This window comes from Mauremys reevesii, linkage group 9 (genome assembly GCF_016161935.1).
Source record: "Mauremys reevesii isolate NIE-2019 linkage group 9, ASM1616193v1, whole genome shotgun sequence".
In the NCBI taxonomy this organism is placed as follows: domain Eukaryota; kingdom Metazoa; phylum Chordata; order Testudines; family Geoemydidae; genus Mauremys; species Mauremys reevesii.
In genome coordinates, this window is record NC_052631.1 from 33,545,690 (window position 1) to 33,567,460 (window position 21,771).

Consider the following 21,771-nt stretch of genomic DNA (forward strand, 5'->3'; position numbering starts at 1 on the left):
CAAATGCATTGGCTCTGCAGCTGCTTTAAAGCTGCAGAGTCCTTGTATTGCTGGATCCTGTTTCCTTGAATTACTGCCCAGTTGCATAGGAGGGGAACACATGGACATGGCTCAGTGAGCTGTTACACTGTTTGGAAAATACAGACTGCACACAGACACACACATATACCCTCCATTTGATTCTGTCCCCCTCACTCACAGACACACTAACTCCCTTCCCCCTTTCATGACTTTGATTCTGCCCTCCTCACCTCTTCACAGGTTCAGTTATTGGTGACTGAACTGTCCAGCTAGGTCCTAGACTCCGCTGTCTCTCCATAGAAAGAGCAGCTTTTCTGGGAGGTTGCGGGAAGGAAGAGGCAGCCCCCCTTAGAGGTTCTTCACCCACCCCAGGTGAAGAGGTGAATGAGGGAAAAAAGGGTTTTTTTAAATGCAGCATGCTCTATATTTAGTAATAGCAATGTAACTTATAAACAATGACTAATACATTTTCTCCCAAAAATACCCAAGTAAGAACATTGCACTACAATTAATACAACTTAGCACTTTAGCTAAACATTTTATTACATACAAAAAAGTAAATGTAGTATAGAAACACTCACAGGAGATGTGCAAATAATGCCCTTTACACATGTGATAGTACCATGATGCTATTTTTTATTATAAATGTTACATGTAAAAACAAACAGTGGCCTGTCAAAACATGCAGCTAACCTATTGTATTCGTGCTAATGATACAGATAACTAGCTGAATTCAGCAGTCCAAAGAGTCAAACCTGTCAAAGTCCAGGGAACTGCTCTACTTCAGCAAGACTGAGAACTCTCAAAGAGGGCAAAAGGAAAACAGAGTTCTGAACGACTGCTGATTTTTGACTACTCTTATGATGTTGATCAAAGCTTCGAGCAAATTGAGCCATACCTCATCTTCAGTCAGCGCCATATCCTACAGGTGTTATCCTTGCTCCCTAGTAATAAACACACATTATAGGCGATTACTTTTGTCCCTACTGTATATATTTTCCTTCTTAATTAATACTTAAATAATTAGCCTGTAGACAGATCTGTGTAAGCAGACTTCTCTTGCCTGTGTCTGCAAAGAGATACTGGAGCCCTTCAGCAGCTGCAGTACTCTGTATGGCTGCTGCCCTCCTGCCCCCCATGTGTGGAGTTCAGAAAATGGCTCCAAGCAGTTGTGGATCCACTGTTCATGCCTAACTCTTTCACAAGACCTCCTCTGTTCTAAAGTGGATGGAGCTTGCACAGAAAACAGTTCCAGAGGCACTGACAGTTCAGTCCCATGACAGAGGTTCTTTGCATCCTGCCCATTGCCTATTCCAGGGGTCCACAACCTCTGGCATGCAGCTTGCCAGGGTAAGCACCCTGGTCGGCCAGGCCAGTTTGTTTACCTGCCATGTCTGCAGGTTCGGCCGATCACGGCTCCCACTGGCCGCGGTTCACTGCTCCAGGCCAATGGGGGCAGCAGGAAGCTGCGGACAAGCACATCCCTCAGCCTGCGCCGCTTCTCGCAGTCCCCATTGGCCTGGAGCAGCAAACCACGGCCAGTGGGAGCCGCGATCGGCCGAACCTGCCAATGCAGCTGGTAAACAAACCGGCCCAGCCTGCCAGGGTGCTTACCCTGGCGAGCGCGTGCCAGAGGTTCCTGACCCCTGTCCTATCCCCTCACGGTGCATGCAGTGTGAGAACTGGACTGAGTCAGCTGTTTTGTGGATAGGGCATGCCCATGGCAAAGGTAGCAGGGTTTAGCCTAAAGCTTTGTCCATGCCTATATTCAAATTTGATCATAGCAGTATGAAATTGAACCACAGTTCTTTAGTGCATTTCTCATTCTACCTTGGCTATGTGTTGGAAGTCACTGGTGCTCTCAACATGTGTGGGATGGTCCAAGTACATGTTTTGTTTCAAAATATAAAACAGTATAAAAAAATCCCAGATAGTTACCTGTAATGATGATATCGCCTTCGTAGTTGAAAGCACATGAGAATATCTCATCAGTGTGTCCCTCTAATATTTGAATGCATTGTCCTGTATGAGGGTCCCAAAGTCGAGCTGTTTTATCAGAGCTGGCTGTTAGGATACGACTACCTTGAGGATTGAAGCAGATCTTTAAAACAATGACAAAAAAAAGTGACACCAGTTAGCATTCCAGCCTATATAACTGGAAGAGAAAGCACGATTCAGTGGTTAGCACTTACAACCAAGAGTCAGAGTTCAATTCCTAATATAAAATTAAGGCACAATCCAGCAATTGGATCCATACAGGCAGACCCTTGCCTCTGGGGCTGGGTGTGCAGTTGCAAGGTCCATCCACACTGAGACAATTACAGGATCAAGACCTTGGATAGTAGCTCCCCAATTGCTGTGACATTATATGCATGTTATTTATATACTGTGGCTTTCACTGTATGTATATTTGAGAGTGTTTTATGTGAAATGAGGTAATTCCCTATAATAGTTTAACTCCCATTAAAGACCACTACTTTACATTGCCAAGTTTGCATATGTTTTTAACTCCTCATACATAATTTAAGGAGCATAACCTCACTATATTGGGTTTATTACACAATTTAAAATGTCATCACACAGACTGTTTGTGAATTATTGACTGGTAACAGTGCTCAACATATCATGCCTCTTCCCCCCCACCCTGAAAAAAATGAACTTGCAAAACAACAGACTCCCCATAATATCACATCCTTCCATGCGATATATGCAAAGACAGAGCAGTATTCAGTGTGCCCAAAAGGCAAATTCTAGCTCCCAGGTAGAGAAGCTAGTTCCAGAATTAGGGCCCTTGATGGAGACTGCCTTGCCACTGGCCCCTTCTCTTTTAAACCAGAGGAAAAAATGGTATTGCTTAGAACATAGTAGGTAAAGTAAGGCTATCCCTTCTCAATCTAACTTTCTCTCACTACAGGATTTTAATAATCAGATGAATGTAGGGAAAGAGTGTAACAGAGCAGTCTGCCCCTTTAAGGTTCCACAGAGCAAGGGAGCAGAAAGCTCTGGCCTAAGGAGAACCCAGCCGCCAGCTGATCCAGCTAATGATCGGCTCTGATTCCCAGATGGAAGATATAAGTGAAGATCTAGGTCTGTAAGAGAAGGAGGGCCAGAAGATACAAACACTTCCCTGAGCAACAGGGCAGGTAAGCCTTGTGGTCACCCTGAGAGTAAGGGAAGGCCGAGAACCTTCAAATAATGGACGGTAGAGGACTCTGCGGTATTGGTCCAGGTCAGGACTATCACTTTTGTTACTTGTTCGTTTTTGTGTAAAAGCACCTGTTCTGAAGGCTAAAAACAGAGTTGGGTGTGGCTGATCGTTTTGTCCCCAAGCTGGTGGACAGACCCACCAGACTACAAACAGCAAGACTTCATTTTTTTTGCCAAGAACTAGCCTAGCTCCTAAAAAGTTAATATTTCAACCTTGGAAATCACCAAACAATTAAAGCATCATGGGCCTGCACACTAGTTTGAGTGCTCACATAAATCATGAAATAATGATCCACTTGAATGACAAGCAAGAAGAATTGCAATAATTAAATAACAATCTTTGCCTTTAGGATAAAATTTCAAAAGCACCTAAGTCAATTAGGAGCCTTCATTCTATTTTCAAAATTGACTTGGGCACCTGACTTTCAAAGAGGGATAGCCTCCTATGTGAATATGTTCTTTTGAAAATGGGACTTAGGCACTTAGAAAATTCTACCCTTAATATTTCACCTTAGAGACATGGGCCTCCACCCCAGCTGCACAGAGGAATAAAACAGAGTAAGGAGGGGTTCAAAGGCCCCTAAAGTGACAAAATCAGGGAAGCAGCTTGTCTGAGCCATGTTCCCCATCCCAACAGGAAGCTGAAAAGTCTTGGAAGACAGCATCCTAAGTAAGCACTCACCAACGGGCTATAAAAATCCATGTTTACATTTCATCTTGAAACTTATGCCAATGACATGTAATAATTGCTGGTTAGCATGATGTCACTTAGAAATAAAAACTCACCTTAGAAATTTCACCTCCATGACCTTCCAGCTTTGCAATGCATTTTTTTGTTTCAGCATTGTAAACTCTTGCTGATCCTGTATTAGAAGAAAAGCCATTTGTGACTGTTTTGCTTAAGTCTATATATAAAGTGTTTACATTCTCATTAGTAGTACTCCTCAGCTTGGACCCACTGAAGTCAATGGAAGTTTTGCCACTGACTTCAGTGGAAGCAGAAGAAAGTCCTGTATTAGGAATAACTACGTTAAGGTCTGATTCTTCAAATATAAACATGAGTAACTTTTCTCACGCAAGGAATCCCACAGACTTACATGCATATTTTCAGGATTGGGTCCATGCAGTGGTTGCCTGTAAAAAGTCATGATTTGCCAACATTTAAGTCTGTGGTGATATTTGACATCACCACAGGTTTCCCTTATACATAAAGTAGGTCAGGAAATATCTGTGCTATGGTAGGAAAATATTGACTTTTTAATGGCTTCCACTGTACGACCTCTAAATATACACCCACAATTTGTATATAACCTTCGTGTAATCAAATACTGCATGTTTGCTAGTGTTTTGTCCAATCTAGTAAGTGTCCCAAGTGACTGGGCTTCTGTAGGCCTACACTGTCACAAAGTTGTTTGTCATAAATTACATTATTTTACTTCCTAACATAGGAACTACCCAAATCAGATCAGACCAGTGGTCCAATATCCTGTCCCTGACAGTGGTTGGTACCAAACGCTTCAAAGGAAGGTGTAAAACATAATGAATAAACATGCAATAACATATAGCATCATTAATATGTGCTAATATTGAAACAAAAAAACAAGGGGGCTGGAATGTAGAAAACTATTTATTTTGACTCATAAGAAATAAGAACCATGCAGAACACCTGAAATGCTATAATCTGCATATGCAGGCTAAAAGAGAGAGAGAAAATCTATGGCTATTTAAAGCTAATCAAGAGACAGTTTTATTATCAAGGTAGCTAATGTGCAATCTGCTGAACACAATCATGAAACTGAATTGTTTATTTCACCCCCTCATTGTTATGTATTCTCACTACATACTAGGAAGCCATAGTAATAGTTTCATTTTTAAGCCTCTAACTAGCTTTCTGTTTAAGCACAAATTTGAGCCACTCAGACCTAACTTCATCGAAAAGCTATTTTCTCCCTGCAGTCTCTCATGCACTTTCAACCACAAGAGAATTTATTTCCCCAGAAAGCTTGAGGTTAACTGGACAAGGCATCTTGAAGAAGATGAAAGTCTGAAAAATGAGAGGTTTCAGAGTGGTAACCGTGTTAGTCTGTATCAGCATGATGTATGCCATCATGTGCCAGCAATGCCCCTCTGCCATGTACATTGGCCAAACCGGACAGTCTCTATGCAAAAAAATAAATGGACACAAATCAGACGTCAAGAATTATAACATTCAAAAACCAGTCGGAGAACACTCCAATCTCCCTGGTCACTCAATTACAGACCTCAAAGTCACAATACTCCAATAAAAAAAAACTTCAAAAACAGACTCCAACGAGAAACTGCAGAATTGGAATTAATTTGCAAACTGGACACCATTACATTAGGCTTGAATGAAGACTGGGAGTGGATGGGTCATTACACAAAGTAAAATCTGTTCCCCATGCTAATTTTTCCCCTACTGTTACTCACACCTTCTTTTCAACTATTGGAAATGGGCCGTCCTGATTATCACTACAAAAGGTTTTTTTTCTCCTGCTGCTAATATCCCACCTTAATTGATTACTCTCATTATAGTTAGTATGGCAACACCCATTTTTTCATGGCTTCTGTGTATATATGTCTTCCTACTGTATTTTCCACTGCATGCATCCGATGAAGTGGGTTTTAGCCCACTAAAGCTTATGCTCAAATAAATTTGTTAGTCTCTAAGGTGCCACAAGTACTCATTCTTTTTGAAAAATTAGAGTTTTAACTTTGAGAGAAATCTTATATATATATATATATATATATATATATATATATATATATATATATATATATATATGAAGAGTTTGTTCTCTCTCTATATATATAGATATAGATACCTTAAATACATCTTGATCCAGATATTCTAGCCCAGATTTTCTGGGTTTGGCCAAGCAGCACCCAGCACAGGAGCAGAGGGGAAGGGCAAAGTAATGTTTATGCTACCACTGTGTTCCTCTGCTCTTGGGGTCAGCCAGAGGCCTAAGGGCTGCTCTAACATTCACTCCGGTGCCAGTATATGAAAACACAGTGCTAGCCCCAATCAATTCACCTACCATCAGCTGAGGAAGTTGCAATACGCTGGCCAGTATAATCAAAACACACATCTAATACTTCATCATCATGACCTGTTAAAGTTGCCACACGTGTCCCGGTCACAGCATTCCACAGCTGCATGTGGATAAAAAGCAATAAATAAAACCCCACCCAAGTAATTACAGGCAATCATAAGCAATCTTACTATTTATTCTGACTTGAATTGCTGGATGTGTATATAGTCAGTCAATCAGTATTGTGACTGATTACATACAAATCATATATGCACTGATTTAGTGCATAACAGAATGTAATACCTTAATAAATGTATTATTGCATGACTACCCTGGATTTAAACCAGTGGAGAGGAAATGTATTTGCTTAGCCAGTATAATGCAAAAGAAATATTGCATGTCTGATAAATTTTGTGCTTCATTTCTACTAGTTTAATGTGATATCACTTACACAGAATTCTCTATTGAAATCAATAGGGAAGTTCCTGCTTACAAATTCATGTGTGTCACTACCCATAGTCAGATCTTTCTTGAATGATATGTACTAATTAAATAATGTGTCATTTACAAAAAGTGCATTCTTACACCAAGGACCTGTGAGTAAGCGTCAGTGAAAGTTCACTGAATTCCAAAAACTGGAAGAAAGGAATGAGAGAGAATTCATATGTGGGGAAAGAACCAATTTTCATCTGAAATGCTGTAATCTGCATATGCAACCTTAAAGAGAGACAGAAAATCTGTGGCTATTTACAGCTAATCAAGAGAATTTTATTATCAAGGTAGCTAATGTGCAATCTGCTGAACACAATGTGCAGGATCTGGTGAGTGACTCTAAACAAATTAGTTCACTTCTGCACCTAGCACATGTGCTCCTCCTCTCAGGCAGGGAGTAAAAAGGCTCAACAGTTAGACAGAATGGCAGGCTTTTGACAATACTGCCCAAGCTACTTTTTGTATTCCTGTTTTAATATACTCAGTACTGAAATCCCTGTTCATTTTAGTTCTGTGTTCAGTATGGGACAAATCATGAACCTACACAAAAAAATCCACATGGGACAAGAAAGCTCCATGAGGTTTTCTTGTGGAGTTTCCTTCAACTTCTGCCAGGGTGCAAGTTCCCCTATCACAAAAGAACAGAGAGGTTGGCACCCAGATCACATGGATTTTGGGGATCTATCAAGAGGCCATATCTCTCCACACTGCCTCTTGTACCTCCCTCTTTATCAGCATAATTTCTGCTTCTCCTGGTAGCAGCTGACCCTTAAACAGTGATAGTGCCTTATTTCCATTTCACAGATGGAGAACTGTGACACAAAGTTTAAGACCAACATGGTGTGGCTACTCATCCCCTCTGAAAGTCAGGCCACTCATTTCTAAAATTTGGCATCAAAAATCACAGTCACTCATTACTACAGGCCAGTTTTGAAAATCTGTCCCTTAGTGATTTGCCCAAGGTCACCAAGGAAGTTGGAGCCAGAAGCAGAGAACAGCTCTCCTGAGCAACAGTCCAGGGCCTCAACCCCAAGACAATTTTTATCAAACAAATTAGAGGAAATTAGCTGTAATGGAGCACCAAGTCCTGCCTTCCAGTTTAGCTATACTGGGAGACTGCTACAAACCAGCAGTCAGTTAAAAGGTTCATGATACAAAATAGATTCTGAATAAGTTACAAAAATTTTCTGCAGTTATAACAAAGAGTATAGGAATTCATTGTGTTCTAAATTAACTCTTACAGTGAATTATTTGTTGTGTAACATGAATAGCAACAGACAGACTTATACAGGAGGTTTTTGTAAAAATCCAATTATCTTACCATGCATGTTTTGTCCATCGATCCAGTAACAATTAGAGAGCAGTCCCAGTTGAATTGTGCACTACTAATTTCTGCCCGGTGACCTATTAAAGTATGCAACTTCCTAGCAAAAGAGAATTAAAATTCATATCTGTGCATTTGCATCAAAACTGAGATAGGCATAAAGGTATATGTTTATAAGTAAGCTATAATGATAGTATAGTTAATGGGTCAAATCCTTTCTGCCTCATCCACTAGTCACTGAAATTTCTGGTGTTAGGTGAGGAGGGTTTGGCTGACTTTGTCTAAAACAGAGTGAGGCTGGTTCAGCATTCTAGTGGCACATCAGCACCCATTTCCTTTCTCTTATACCAAAAGTGGCTAGGAGTACTGTGGAAAGAAGCCCCATTTGTACTACTTTCTCCTTTAGAAAAATCTTTGACATGAATTTAGAGCTAGTAAGTTGTAGCAGATTGGCAACACTAGTGAAGTCTTCTATTCATTCAGGTGCAAGTAGAGCCCAGACAGAAATAGAGCAAGTTTCTCCTCACTGCTCTGCCAACATGTCTCATCAATGACCTTGAACAAAGTAGCTCAGTAAGACCCCAATTCAGCAAGGAACTTAAGCACATGCTTAACTTTAAGCACTTGTTTAAGCACCATTGAAGTCGAATGTGTTTAAGTACTTGATGAATTGGGAGCAAATTGATAGATTTCAAACTCTGAATAAATCTGAGCTGCTCTGTTGAGCCTACCAATAAGGGAGACATTTAGTGAAATGGATATTTCTGTTATACATTCAAGTGTAACCCACTGGCTCATTTCACAATGGACAATCATAGTTACAAGTTTTGATCACTTGTAACCAGGGCTGGATTCCAGCTGGTGACCTATTGGTAAAGAACTCCATGTCCCATCACTAGTCCTATGAGCCATTAAGTTTCTCTGTTTATGTCATTTTCTAATATGCTCTGGTTCAATAAATGTGCTTCAGAAGAAAGGTCACATCAAGAGTTAAGGGATTCTTTGAGAATCCCCTTGACAAAAAAAATGGGGGTAGGTTTTTGTATTTAAAAATGTTTGATAAAAATAGCTGTAATGTTCAGAATAGACAGCATTGTGAAAGGAACACAATGTAATCATGTACATACATTTAGTCCGGTCGCTGTGACTTTCATATCTCAAAAAATCATTTTTAAAATAATGTTTCAGAGCACCATAGTAAATAGCTGATTTATTAATATATATTTTAATTAACAAAATAAATATAAATCTCTGCAGATGACATTCCGATGACAAAGAAGGAAACAAAAATCTATAAAAACCAAAAGCCATTCTAATAACCAAAATGTGCACAACTATGAGCCCAACTGTGCACAAAACTCCCATTTAAATCATTGTTAGTTTTGCCAGTGTAATTAGTGCAAGATCAGGTTCTATATGACACAATCCAAATACTAGTGGGGACTCCACTGTATTTAGACCTTGTTTTGACTAAAAGGACAACCATTGTAGTGATCCAGAACATCCATTATTTAATAAAATGTATAAAATTGGCAACACTAGTAATCTCATCAGACAGCTTTGCTAAACTGAGCTGAGTAATTAGTCACCAATGCCCATTCTAGATTAATGGGGGCTATAAAGCACTGAGTGCTGGAAGAGATTTATTGATAAATATATTAGAGGGCCTGTAAATCAGGGGATATATCACGTTACTGTTAGTAGAAAACATCCACAGGTTTAACAATTAATCAAGTTAATGACCAGACAAGCAACAAAATGAAACTACCAGTAAGTAATTCAGAATACTCATTTTTTTAAAACTGATTAGACAAGAAAGAGAGAGACCTCTATTATTGTATACACTAAATGAAAGGTTCACAAAAGCAAATCTTCTGAGTAATTGAATCCAATTTTGTTTACTGTAACAAAAGAAACCTATTACATTGGTGTCCCTTTAACAGATTACTCTATTTATTTCCTAATTATGCGTTTCCTGTTCTGTTGTGATTATACTGACCTTTTTACAATAACTAAATGGTGGGGAGTACTTTGATTTTATGAACATATTATTTGGCCATTTGTACTATTGTTATTTTGTTATGCGGCACCCAGAAACCTCAATCAGGGTCAAAGTCGCTCTTTACAAACACAGAGGAAGAATGGTGGTTGCTTCAAACTTTTGTATACATATCCAGATGGGATGGACATGTAATACATCAATATTACTGGATGCACAAATAGCAGAATGTTTGAACATATTTAACATAAAGTGTAATTTGTCAGCAATTCAATTAGGAAAAATCTATATAATAATCAGTGCTGGGGAAATATTTTTCATTCAGATTTCATTCTTGCCCATTTTGTGCTCACCTTTCATTAACATTAGAGCCACATGTACTGGCACAAATGCTCCTGGACAGTTAATTTTAAGCTTGGATGCTCAAGTATTCACAACAGAAATGGTATATTTTGTATGGTGGAACACTGACTATTAACATAGCAGTTGCACAATGATTTCATAGTCCCTCACCAACCTCAAATTATAGGCATTTAAATGGGCCAGACAAGTTTCTGATTGTACCATTCTCAGCTAGGGCTAGAGCGGATTGAATTTTTTTAATTGAAACTCTTGATGAAAAATGGGTTGGTTTTTTTTCCACAATTTTTTTTTTTTTTTACCAAAAATAGTAATTTTCATTTTGGTTTCATTTTTCATCAGAAAACTGAAAAATATTCATAGTAAAATTTAAAAAAAAATTGAAATTTCCCACAAAAAATATTTAGCATTTTTCAACTGGCTCTAACTAGGACAATGCACACAGGTACATTTGTGTGACTGTGATGAGAGAAAATTGTAATTAAATTAAAATTTTCATTTTTTCCTAGGAATCTGCCCATGGAAAAGGTCTATGGGGACCAACGTTAAAGGTTTAACATTTTCTAAAACTCCCTAATCCTATTTATCTGCTATGTCTCCTTTAGGGATTCAACATGCTAGTTCCATCTTCAAATTTTAAAGTATGCCCATCTAGTCAGATAGCAGAAACAATACCATGCAATAGTGGGACCAATCACAACTAGCCATAACAACTGAAATTTAGAATATCAAGTATCAAATACAGCATATCGTCATCATGATCCCTACAATAAAAAACAAACCCCACAAAAAATCCAGAGCATTTTCAAATAAAATAGCCTTGAAGAAAATGTGATTTATGAATATTCCTCAAGCACAAAGAAAGGCAAAATTAGCTGAGTTCATTATTCATAGTTAGCTCAGCTCTAACAGTATTCTAAATGTGTGTGTGTGTCTGTCCTCCTTTAATAGCATACATATGCATCACTGCCCTCTAATAGATAAGATACCAGACCTAGACAGGAGGGCATGACTATATTGCCCTCTAGTGACTGCAGCCCACACAAAATAAACTAGATTACCACTGCTGCTACTAATAATACTACATGCTCTAGTGAATGCTGCCAGCTACTGCTGACACCTCTAAAGGCTGTGTGATCATGCCACTCTCTGGTGCTTGCAGCATTCACAGGAGATAAGTCATAAATCTACTACACACACTGGTGAATGTTTCACTAGTTACCACTAGCCTAATGACAAGTTATATATCAATCACTTCTTAGCAGGTTCAACTCCACTTCTGTAGCTGCTTTCTGCTGATGTTATTCCACTGAGATCAACAATTAATGTTAATAATTACTCTGATATATCCAGCGGGACTGCATGTGTTTCAGAGACATGACAGCAGTCAGTAAGCTCACAAGTGACTTATATCCTGGGGAAATTTTTCAAGCATATCAGACTAAAAAAATCCATTTAACTTTCACATTTTTTAATTCTTTCCACACTACTAATTACCAGAACTACTGGTGTTTAAATAAGAGCTTCCTCCTTCACAGTCCATCTCCTGCTATTTGATCCTGAAGTAAAATCACAATGCTGAATCTGTAACATCTCAATCATTTCTGAAGAAAAAGAATGCAACATTAAAAAACTAAGACTCCGACTTCACTGCAGGATCAAACACGAAGAAGATGGAAGAAAGAGCTGTTAAAAAAAATATATATCTGCAATAACAACAAACTGAATACAATAACATTACTGCCAAAGGGCCCAATCTGGTGAGGTGCTAAGTGCATCTGAGCCTGAGGCACTGAGTCTCAACTCGTACTATTGGGAGCAGAGGCCTTAAATGATCTAGTATATGCATATTCTTTTTTCTCCCAGAAGAGATTAAATGGCCTTTGTGGTCTTGATGTTACATCATCATATTTGTTATTTCAATCGTATCCATGTGATGTACGCATTCACCCTTCATTTTAATAATTCCAAAGCATGCTAATTTTAGAGATATTCCATCTAACTTCATGGAGACAGAAATCTCCCATGAAAATGGAACAGAATATTTACCTTAACAACAAGTCACCTCTATCAGTAATCTAGACAACTGGTTCATAATGTTATTTATACTGAGTCCTCAGCTCAAAAAACAAGAGGACCTGTGAAAACAATATTAACCAGCCAGTATTCAGCCATTCACATTTAAATGACACAAATACTTTAGCCATTATTAAATGAAGAAGTGACCCTTCTTACTGGCATGATAATCTTAAAATCTTGAACTCCATAGTTAGAGAGCCAAATTCTCCTCTCACTTAACTGACCTTGAAAGTCAATAGATTTACACTGGTGTAAAACCAGAGTGAGAAGAAAATCACTCTCTATATTTATTAAGGAGAAACTGGCAAGATTGACTGCTCATAATTTAACATGTCCTAAAAACACCTTTCCTTTTTTAAAACTGTCTCTTGCTTCTGTAAAATGTATCAATTCCCAAACCAAGTGCTTCAACACAGATTATATTTTCCTAGTCGGATAATTCATTAATAACAAATATAGGGCCCCTTTACTCTGCCTGCATGGCTCAGTTCTTGTGAGCTGGTGGCGTTTAAAAAAATATAAGCCTCTTATACACTACAGAATTTGGAGAGCAAGTTTTTTGCATATTTCAGTACCCTGGCTACTCAGAAGAGCAAAGGAAACAGGAGAAAAAGTAAAGGTGAGGTCAGGTGTGCCCAAAACCAAAGCCCAATTGGAAAGTCTAGAATTTGTAAGCCCTAGAATTTGACAGTGCCCCTTTAAGATGTCATTAAAACACACAATACAAAAACAACCTTATGAATGCTTTAGTACCTGCCAGTGCCAACATCCCACACTGCAACTGTGTGGTCAAAGGAGCCAGTGATGATCCTATCTCCTGTGGTATTAAATGACAATGCAATAATTTCTGCTGAGTGCCCCTAAAAGAATATTAATAAAAAGGTACTTCAGAATATAAATGATATATTTAGGTCCAATACCTAATTTGTACAGTAGGAATACAAAAATCACAGAAATGATTGTTTCCATTAGGCCATATAGTCCACCTCCTTGACAATGTAGTAAATTTTCTTGTTTCTTGTCTAGTCTTGCATAACTTTGACTATTCCACAGTATAATCTCACTGCCCATATTACAATAGCATTTAATATCATATGCCACTTAAGTACTAGCAAATAGAACACTGGGAACAATCCTGCAATGACAGGGAGAATGAATTAGAATTGTGATCTAATAGGTCTTTTTCATATCAAATTTCTATGGAACAGTAGTTATTCACCATTAAATGAGAGAATGCTTTCATTACAATAAACTAAGGGCCAAAATGTCACTTCACCTTGTGTGTGTGCATGAGAGAAAAGGCATATGGAGCCTCCTGCTGACAGGCAAAGGACAACTGCAGTCTCTACTGCTCCCTCTCTGTGTTCCCCCACCCTGAGGCGTACTTCTGTTCAAAAGAAGCAGAGAAGGGTGAGGAGGAGAATGTCCCTTGTCTACTCGATAGGCCAGGAACACCAAAGGAGGCAGCCTGCATGCTGCCCCTTACTTAGTCTTTGGGGGTACGTCTAGACTACCCGCCGTAGTAGGCGGGTAGTGATCGATTTCTTGGGGATTGATATATTGCATCTCATCGCGATATATCGGTCCCCGAAAGCGCTCCCATTGACTCCGGAACTCCACCAGCGCGAACGGCAGTAGCAGAGTCGACAGGGGGAGCTGCGGACGTCGATCCCGTGCCGTGAGGATGACAGGTAAATCGATCTAAGATACTTTGACTTCAGCTATGCTATTCATGTAGCTGAAGTTGCGTATCTTAGATCGATCCCCTCCCCGTAGTGTAGACCAGCCCTGGGAAAGGGATGAGGATGTGACTTTAAACATTTAGGCAGAAATATTTAAATAGTGGAATCCTAGCAAGCCAAATACAGAGAACAGAATTCACACTCTAGATGCACTTGGTGACTTGACTGAATTCTCTACATACATCATGCAGAAGATGAATGATGCAGCTATTATCGCTATAATCCTAGGCATTAACACCTTTTAAATTACTTTATATTAGCTCTCAGTTGCACAGGAATTACAGTTCAGTACTTATAATGATAAACTATGTTAATGAGAGCAGCAATATTTTCTAGCCTAGGACAGTAGTGACATTGAATTGGGAAAGTATGACATTTGATTAAACTGGTTTTTATGATTTTAATAAAGTAGCACAGCTTTCTTACTCCCTTTATGTTTTCGTAATCAATTATTTAACTACAGTAACTAAGTGACTCTGCTAGTTATAGAAATTCTTTGCCTGCAAATACTGAAATGGATGATTAAGAAGTCTATTTATATCCCCATCTAATTCAATTAGGAACTAAAAAAGAACCAAACACCTTCAGAACAATAAAGAATGCAAACATACAGTTAACATGACCACTTCCTCTCCATTCTGGATATCCCATAGTTTGGCTGTCGTATCCATACTTCCAGTTGCTATCAGAGTGCTTTGAAGATTAAATGATAAACAAACCTGTAACACAAACATTGGGAAACAATAAACTTCCTATGAATTTTTTGAAAACTAACTGGGGTCAGGATCTGTATTTGAAAACACAGCAATAGTACAATTTAACAGTTTGTGACCTACAAATACAGTCATGGCACTTGAATAATGTTACAGCTGCAGTTCCTTCTACAGATTTCATTAGAGAAGCAACAAATCCTTAGCACACAAGCTTTAGAGGATAGCTTATTGGACTGAACTAACTAGTTGCTTTAAAAATGATTGTGTGTGTTAAAAAAGGCTTATTGGCACATATGCCAACCCTATATTCAAACAGCCTTTTTTACATACAACCTCATTTTTATTACAGGTATATATTTGAGCAAAAATGCAACAAAGTCCCCAACTCAGTCCTCACACTAATGACTGATGTAGCCAGCTTCCAGTCCTCAGTAACTATATGATATGGTTGTTCTTCTAATGAGGAACACAAATGTCTTCAGGAAAAGGAAAACATTTGCTGGGAACTTAGTTGCATTTTCAATTATGATATTCCATTTTTCATTATTGAACAAATCTACATAGCATAGACATGTGGCAGCAGTTCATGTGTAATTAACATCTACTCTTTTAGAAATTATTGAAGGTTATGGGCCTGATGTTGAGAAACAGCACCTGATTTTGCAGGTATAATTCTTAATTATTTGCAGGTACAATTCACAGCACTTTGGGCCCGATCCAACTACTACTGAAGTCAGTGGAAACTGATCAAGCCCTAAGACATCTAATTACCTGATTTGTAGGCACAAAGACAGAGTTGAGACCCTTTTAAAAATCAGATCGTTCATGTTAAGAGAAATCATTTCAAAATGCTCAGAGAACAAACAAATCACTTCAAGACATACCAATGCTACTGTACTCTGATGCAAAGCAGCAACTTCTCAGGCCCAGTTTTCACTTTTGCAACTTACAAATTAAGCTGCTGAACCTACAATGCACACATAGTTTCTATACTTTTTTACTCTATTGAATGTCAAATCAAAAGGCAATTTTTATAGAAAAATATAATCTGAGTGTTTCAGTGGGGTTTTCTAGTACATATAATTTTACAAGCCAAACATAAGAATCAAAAAGAAAAATCATGCTCCAGAAAAATAAGGGTATTGTTTCAAAAATGTAAACAAATTATGGGAGAAATCATAACTGAAATTTTCTAACATGCAATCCATTAAAAATATCAAATTTTAAATAGTCAAAAATAATTCTTAACATTTGGCAAAAGAGGGAAACTGTAACCAATAAGAGAGAAAAATAAATTATTTGAATTATATTCTGCAAATTGGATACAAAGTGTTGTGTTCTATTCCTTGACGGTATGCCTTTTTGTACATGCTCAAATAGTTTGATCAATATGGGTCAGTGCAGGAAAAAAGTAGCCTCTGTTGTTGCTAGTTCATGGAGGCTCTACAGACCTCCCAGAGTACACAGCTATACCTGGAGGTTACACTGAATTCAAAGGCACAAGAAATGCTCTCCAATGGGAGGCATAACAGACATCAAGCAGTGCATTCATGATATGTGATACTGCAGTTCACTGGAATAATGGGACAAAAGGGGCAAACATTCATTCAGGCAGGAATGATGTTAAAGGGCCATGTAGAACAAAGAGAGAATAGGTCCTTAGGCCAGACAGGAGCTGATCTGTCTCTCCACTAGGAGAGTGATATAGCTAGAGTCATGGGAGAGAGGGAGTGAAGAGCAACAGGACCAGAACAGACAACAGCAGAATGCAAGAGAAGATGGAAAAAATGTACTGATAATGAATGGTATAGAGAACGTGGATCAGAAACTTCTGTTCTCCCTGTCTCATAAAGAAGAGGACATTCAATGAAACTGAAAATTCAGAACTGATATAAAGAGGTACTTTCACACAATTCATAATCAGACTATGAAACTCATTGCCACAGGTTGTTGTTGAAGCCAAGCATTTAGCAACATTCAAAAAGCAATGGGACATTTACTTGGATATCGAGAATATACCCCAAAATTATAGTAGTAAATATATTTTAAACAAAAGTTTTAGGTTGGCTTTAGCCAACCTTTACACAATAGGGGTTAAAAGGAGATTCCCCAGGGGGCCAGATTATCCCATAACTACCTATCGCTGGGTTTCCTGCATTTTCCTCTTAAGCATCTGGCACTGGCCACTGCTGGAGATAGGATATTGAACTAGATAAACCATAAACCTGATCCAGCATGGTAATTCCTATGTTCCTAAGAGATGGGTGCTCCTTTGCTTTAGCTCTCTATGCTGCAAGCTGTCCCCTAAGTCCCCAGCATACATAAATAGATTCTCTTAGGATCCAGTTCTCCCATGCAGCCAGTGCCTCAAGACACCCACAGCTTGCATAGAGAGAAAGGCTACATACACACTGCATTGAATAGGGAGAAAGTTAACATTATTAATTACAAAGATCTAGATGCAGGTTTTTAAAACAGTAGAGTTTTAGCATTATGGGAGTTTGAATACAAGAGCAGAAGCTCTCCCACCCCACCTTAGTAAAGATACACCATTATGAGACAATCTTGATTATACCAAAGTCCTAGATGACACCGAGAACTTTTGGATAATCAAGCAGTTTTTGTCAGTGTAATTAACAAACATCAGAGGAAATGACCCTCTTATAAAGTAGTAGTAGTTTGACTTAAGCTCTGGAAAATGGAGATTGTACTGCATATGAAAATACAATTGGATGCAAAGGTTTAATATTGTAATGCAGGTACTCACTATTTCTGCTGTGTGTCCCCTGAAGGTATGATAACATTTTCCTGTTTCTGCACTCCATAATTTGCAGGTCTTATCAAAAGATCCAGTGGCAATCTTGTCACTAAGTGGAAAAATAGTCACTTTTATTTAGAAAAAAAGAAAAAAAAATCAAAGAGCAGAAAGAGAAACTGAAGAATTCACAATACAACATGATCCTTGATATACCAAAGCAGTATATTTTTCAAATCATCTCATGAACAAGCCTAGAGATTAGTGATATATTTTATGACTAAATTTGTGCCTGGCACTGTAGAGATTTGCATTCCTTGGGTCAGTTGTACAACACTCTACAAAGTCATTCTGTCCCATTTCCACACCAGGCATCAGACCAAAATCAGTGTGAGAGGAAGGGTAGTTGTGTTATAGTAAATTCCCTCAATGCACACAGATGCATTCTGCCAGATAATTTGATCTTGCAATACACCTTTTAGAAACTGAAGTTTTATTAAGGGAAAAACAAAAAATTTGCTGGTGCGCCATTCTTTCTTTGCAGCCTATTTAATTTATATTTTCAAATTAAAAAGACAGGGCCAAATTCCCTTGTACATTGGGGCAGGTTTGTGCCTGTCCACCAGTGCAAAGCTGTCAAAGCTGGCCACTCTAATTTACACCACAGACTAGACCATCTGATGAACATCCAAACAGACTTATTAAAAGTCACAAAATGTGTGCAGCCTTACAAAGTTGTTTCATATACATTGGCATTGCACCTCAGTAACAACCACTGATCTCTTAGATCATTGTTTCCCAAACTTGGGACGCCGCTTGTGTAGGGAAAGCCCCGGGCGGGTCAGGCTGTTTTGTTTACCTGCTGCGTCCGCAGGTCCAGCCGATCACGGCTCCCACTGGCCGTGGTTCACTGCTCCACTCCAATGGGAGCTGCTGGAAGCAGCACGGGCCACGGGACGTACTGGCCGCTGCTTCCTGCAGCACCCATTGGCCTGGAGCAGTACACCGCGGCCAGTGGGAGCCGCGATCAGCCGGACTTGCGGACGGGGTAGGTAAACAAACCAGCCTGGCCCGCCAGGGGCTTTCCCTACACAAGTGGCGTCTCAAGTTTGGGAAACACTGTCTTAGATTACTGGTATAGTAGGTATGTGTGTATACAGCATCTCCCTCTGGCTTTCTTGGGACTCATCCCATACTCAATTTGTATTTAAACCTAACAGAGTGGAAGACCAATAGCATGGAACTCCCCATATTAGTCTGTTTCTTTGATAAACCACTAAAGTTACATTAAGTATCTAATTATCCTCCCAATGAAGGCAAAGGGAGTATTGTCATTGACCTCTATGGGTATGTCTACACTGCAATTAAAAACCTGCAGCTAGCCATGCTAGCTAGCTCAGGCTAAGGGGCTGTTTTATTGCAGTGTAGATTTTTGGGCCCAGGTTGCAGCCCGAGCTCTGGGACCCTCCCAACATGCAGGATCCTAGCCCTGGCTCCAGCCCTAGTGTCTACACCACTGTTAAATAGCCCTTATCTTGAGCTCCTTAGAACTGGCCACCTGCAGGTTTTTAATTGCAGTGTAGACATACCTTATGAGATCAGGAATCTCTTCTCCTCAGTAAAATATTTTAAATGTCTGTTCAACCTTCTTTTTCCTCTTGCAATTACACAACCATTCATTTTGCCCAAATGAAGTGACTCACCACAAATAATTGTTAAAATAGTCTCATAATGAACCCTATTAGGTGCTCACATACCATAGTGATAGACGTAGTATAGAAACCTAATGATTGGTGTTAAACTAGTTATTTTTCTTTGGAAATAGATTTCTAGCTCAGCTCTAGCTAAAGGTCATCAGCAGGTTCATTTTCTCTTATAATATGAAAAAATATCTGCTATCTACCACTTCTTCATTATCTGGTTTTGTGCTATCTGGAATCCAGATTACTAATTACTCTACAAAGATTTGCATCAGACTTTGGTCCATACAGATAATATCAAATAACCCTACAGTTTGTGGTTTTAAGTAAGAAATCACAATACACCTCTACCTCGATATAACGCTGTCCTCGGGAGCCAAAAAATCTTACCTCTTTATAGGTGAAACCACGTTATATCAAACTTGATTTGATCCACCGGTGTGCACAGCCCCGCCCACCCGGAGCACTGCTTTACCGTGTTATATCCAAATCCGTGTTATATCGGGTGACGTTATAATGGGGTAGAGGTGTACTGCTAGGTTCTGAGTAGGCTCAACTCTCATTCAGAACAACGTAAACTGATAAGTAATAGAAATAGTAATAATAGTGCTCAGCACATTAAGAATGGGCCCTTAACATATATATATATATACACACACACACACACACGGATCTTAAATATGTACTTTTAACTGTAAATATATTTGATAATGGAAATAAGAATTCCTTTCTACCTTCTTCTGTAGAGTGTGGACAAAAGCGTAACAGAGAAGAGAATGGTTTACTTTTTGAAGCACAAAACTCTCTCATAAAGAAGGCCGCTCTTGACTAATGTAAACTTCTGAAACCTCTGTACATGACATCATATTCTCTTTACACTACAGCTGCTAGCTCTGATCTAACCAGATAACTACTGTAGAAAATAAAAGATATGCAGATTCACATTCGACACTGATGTAGCAGCACCCTCAAGATCTTCTATCAATTACTCACCAGTTCTGACCAATTTCTAAGTCAGACCTTTGATAATAAAGTATGTTACTAAATGGATTAACCGACTTAAAAAGATGGTTATGCTGGAAAAGCTGATCATTCTAACTAAAGCAACACAAGCTGTCATTACTCTATTTTACTTTAAAGTTTATAGGATAACTATATTTGCAACATAGCAATGTTGGCAACTAGAAGGTGTCTCAAAGACTCTGAAAACCTATTTACCCATAGGGATTATTGAAAGCTATTGCATAGACCACATTTCTGTGTCCCTCCAATGTACGTAGCTCCTCTCCTGATGCTGTGTCCCATATTTTGCATGTTCTGTCATAGCTTCCAGTGATAAAACTAAAATGAAGAAAGATAAATGAGTTACAGAAGAGTAGAAACTTTCTCAAGGCCTGGGTCCACAACCTAGTGAAGTCAAGGGGAGTCTTTCCATTGATTTCAGTGGACTTTGCATCAGGCCCTCAATGGTTTTCCCGCATTTCATGGTATCCATGAGAATACTGATCATGGCAGATTCTAAATCAAGCAATTTCCAAAATTTTACTAAATATTATATTTTTTAAAAGATAACATTACCGGTGCTCAATGCATTCTCTGCTACTAAAAAGCTAGGCTTTCCTTCAGAAGAGATTACAGAGAAAAAAATAGTTACAGCCTAATAAACTAACAATTAAGTCAATTACAGCTGAGCTTCACTCACAGTGAAAGTCCCAAAGTGCTTAAATGTATTTCAACGGACTTGCACTCCACTTATATTGAGCCTCACCCCACTTTCAGTGACATTCACTTTACTATAATGTGTTTCTTTCTGCTAATCCTGCTGGAATACAGCAGCTATCACCAACATATGCGAGAGGAGAGAGTGCCACCAATTGAATCGCACCACCATTTTTTGCAGCCCCCTTGGTTTTTCCTTAGAAGTCTGAAATCCAGGTACATGAAATGCTTACATCTGCTTAGATACAATCATAACACAAAGGGATTTTGTTTGCAGGATAGATATGAGCACTGAAATTCACTATTTAATTTCCACATTAAAAATCATTTTCCATTAGTAATTATGCATTTTGAATTTAAAAATGAAAACTTACCAGGAACCAGATTTGTTAAATGCTACATTGGTCAGTGGCAATATATGTGCCCTAAGCACCTGAAATACAGGAAAATTAAGATTTGGTGCAATTTCAAATAAAATCAAATTACTAGGCGTTTTTGAACTAGCCTAATATCTACTCTTCTCAATATTTTCTTCCCATTTTAGTCATGCTTACTGAGCAGTTATGATGGTAATACATTAATCCCCAGCCAATTGTGAGCAATTACC

General features: G+C 38.7%; 1 protein-coding gene across 1 annotated transcript in view; it reads right to left on the bottom strand.

The window, feature by feature from the left end:
- Positions 1–637: 637 nt before the first annotated feature.
- Positions 638–21,771, bottom strand: part of DAW1 (dynein assembly factor with WD repeats 1) — a 32,992-nt gene continuing 11,858 nt past the window's right edge. Inside the window, exons 4-13 of the mRNA XM_039486947.1 lie at positions 21,539–21,597; positions 20,664–20,786; positions 17,758–17,857; positions 14,889–14,996; positions 13,289–13,395; positions 8,095–8,197; positions 6,288–6,402; positions 4,015–4,091; positions 1,960–2,122; positions 638–965 (exon numbers count right to left, since the gene is read on the bottom strand). Of these exons, the coding sequence (XP_039342881.1) occupies positions 931–965; positions 1,960–2,122; positions 4,015–4,091; positions 6,288–6,402; positions 8,095–8,197; positions 13,289–13,395; positions 14,889–14,996; positions 17,758–17,857; positions 20,664–20,786; positions 21,539–21,597 (990 nt within the window). The 3' untranslated portion in view covers positions 638–930. The remainder of the gene's footprint in view (positions 966–1,959; positions 2,123–4,014; positions 4,092–6,287; positions 6,403–8,094; positions 8,198–13,288; positions 13,396–14,888; positions 14,997–17,757; positions 17,858–20,663; positions 20,787–21,538; positions 21,598–21,771) is intronic.